At 68.9% G+C, this 1,080-nt stretch overlaps 1 protein-coding gene across 1 annotated transcript in view; it reads left to right on the forward strand.

The window, feature by feature from the left end:
- Positions 1–1,035, forward strand: part of LOC113942262 (pyruvate carboxylase, mitochondrial-like) — a 1,482-nt gene extending 447 nt beyond the window's left edge. The window contains exon 2 of the mRNA XM_027633392.1: positions 508–1,035. Within this exon, the coding sequence (XP_027489193.1) occupies positions 508–834 (327 nt within the window). The 3' untranslated portion in view covers positions 835–1,035. The remainder of the gene's footprint in view (positions 1–507) is intronic.
- The last annotated feature ends 45 nt before the right edge of the window (positions 1,036–1,080 follow it).

The following is a 1,080-nucleotide window of genomic DNA, read 5'->3' on the forward strand; positions in this document are numbered from 1 at the left end:
GGGGGGTTGGAGCCATTGGAAGGGGGATTTGGGGGGTTGGAGCCATTGGAAGGGGGATTTGGGGGCGTTGGAGCCGTTGGAAGGGGGATTTGTGGGGCTGGCCCGGGAGCTCGTGGCTGTGGGGTCACTCATGCTCTGTGTCAGGGTCTGGGTCCTCATGACCACGGGGATCCCCCTGTGACCCCTCTGACCCCACTGTGACCCCCCCCCGCCCCCCATGTGTCCCCCCCCAGGACATGGCCGGGCTGCTGACCCCATGGTCACTGGTGGGGCTGAGGGTGTGACACTGAGGGTCCCTGTGACTCCTGTGACCTCTCTGGCTCCCCTGTCACCCCTGTGACCCCCCCGTGACCCCCCGTGTGTCCCCCCCCAGGACACAGCGGGGCTACTGACCCCGGGAGGGGGCGGGATGAACTGAGGTGGGGTGTGACACTGAGGGTCTCTGTGACCCCTCTGACCCCCATGACCCCTGTGACCCCCCCGTGACCCCCCATGTGTCCCCCCCAGGACATGGCGGGGCTGCTGACCCCCGAGGCCGCGCGGCTGCTGGTGGGGGCCCTGCGGGAGCAGCACCCCGAGGTGCCCCTGCACGTGCACACCCACGACACGGCGGGCGCCGGCGTCGCCTCCATGCTGGCGGCCGCCCAGGCCGGCGCCGACGCGGTGGACGTGGCCGTGGACGCCATGTCCGGCATGACCTCCCAGCCCAGCATGGGAGCCCTGGTGGCCTGCACCCGAGGGACCCCCCTGGACACCGGTACGGACACGGGGGGGACGGGGGGACACGGGGGTGGGGGGGGACACCAAGGGTTGGAGGGGGCAACTTGGTCATAGACGTGGCAATGGGGGGTTGGAGGGGCCACCAAGGGTTGGAGGGGACACCAAAGGTTGGAGGGGCCACCGAGGGGTTGGAGGGGACACTGAGGGGTTGGAGGGGGCACCAAAGGTGGAGGGGACACTGAGGGGTTGGAGGGGACACCAGAAGCCTTGTGATGCCACCGTGGTCATGGTGATAAACCCATGGTCTTGGGGGTGCCACCATGGCCCTCATAGTGCCACCATGGCCATGAAGGTGTCACT

This window comes from Corapipo altera, unplaced genomic scaffold, assembly GCF_003945725.1.
Source record: "Corapipo altera isolate COAL_440 unplaced genomic scaffold, ASM394572v1 55635, whole genome shotgun sequence".
Taxonomy (NCBI): domain Eukaryota; kingdom Metazoa; phylum Chordata; class Aves; order Passeriformes; family Pipridae; genus Corapipo; species Corapipo altera.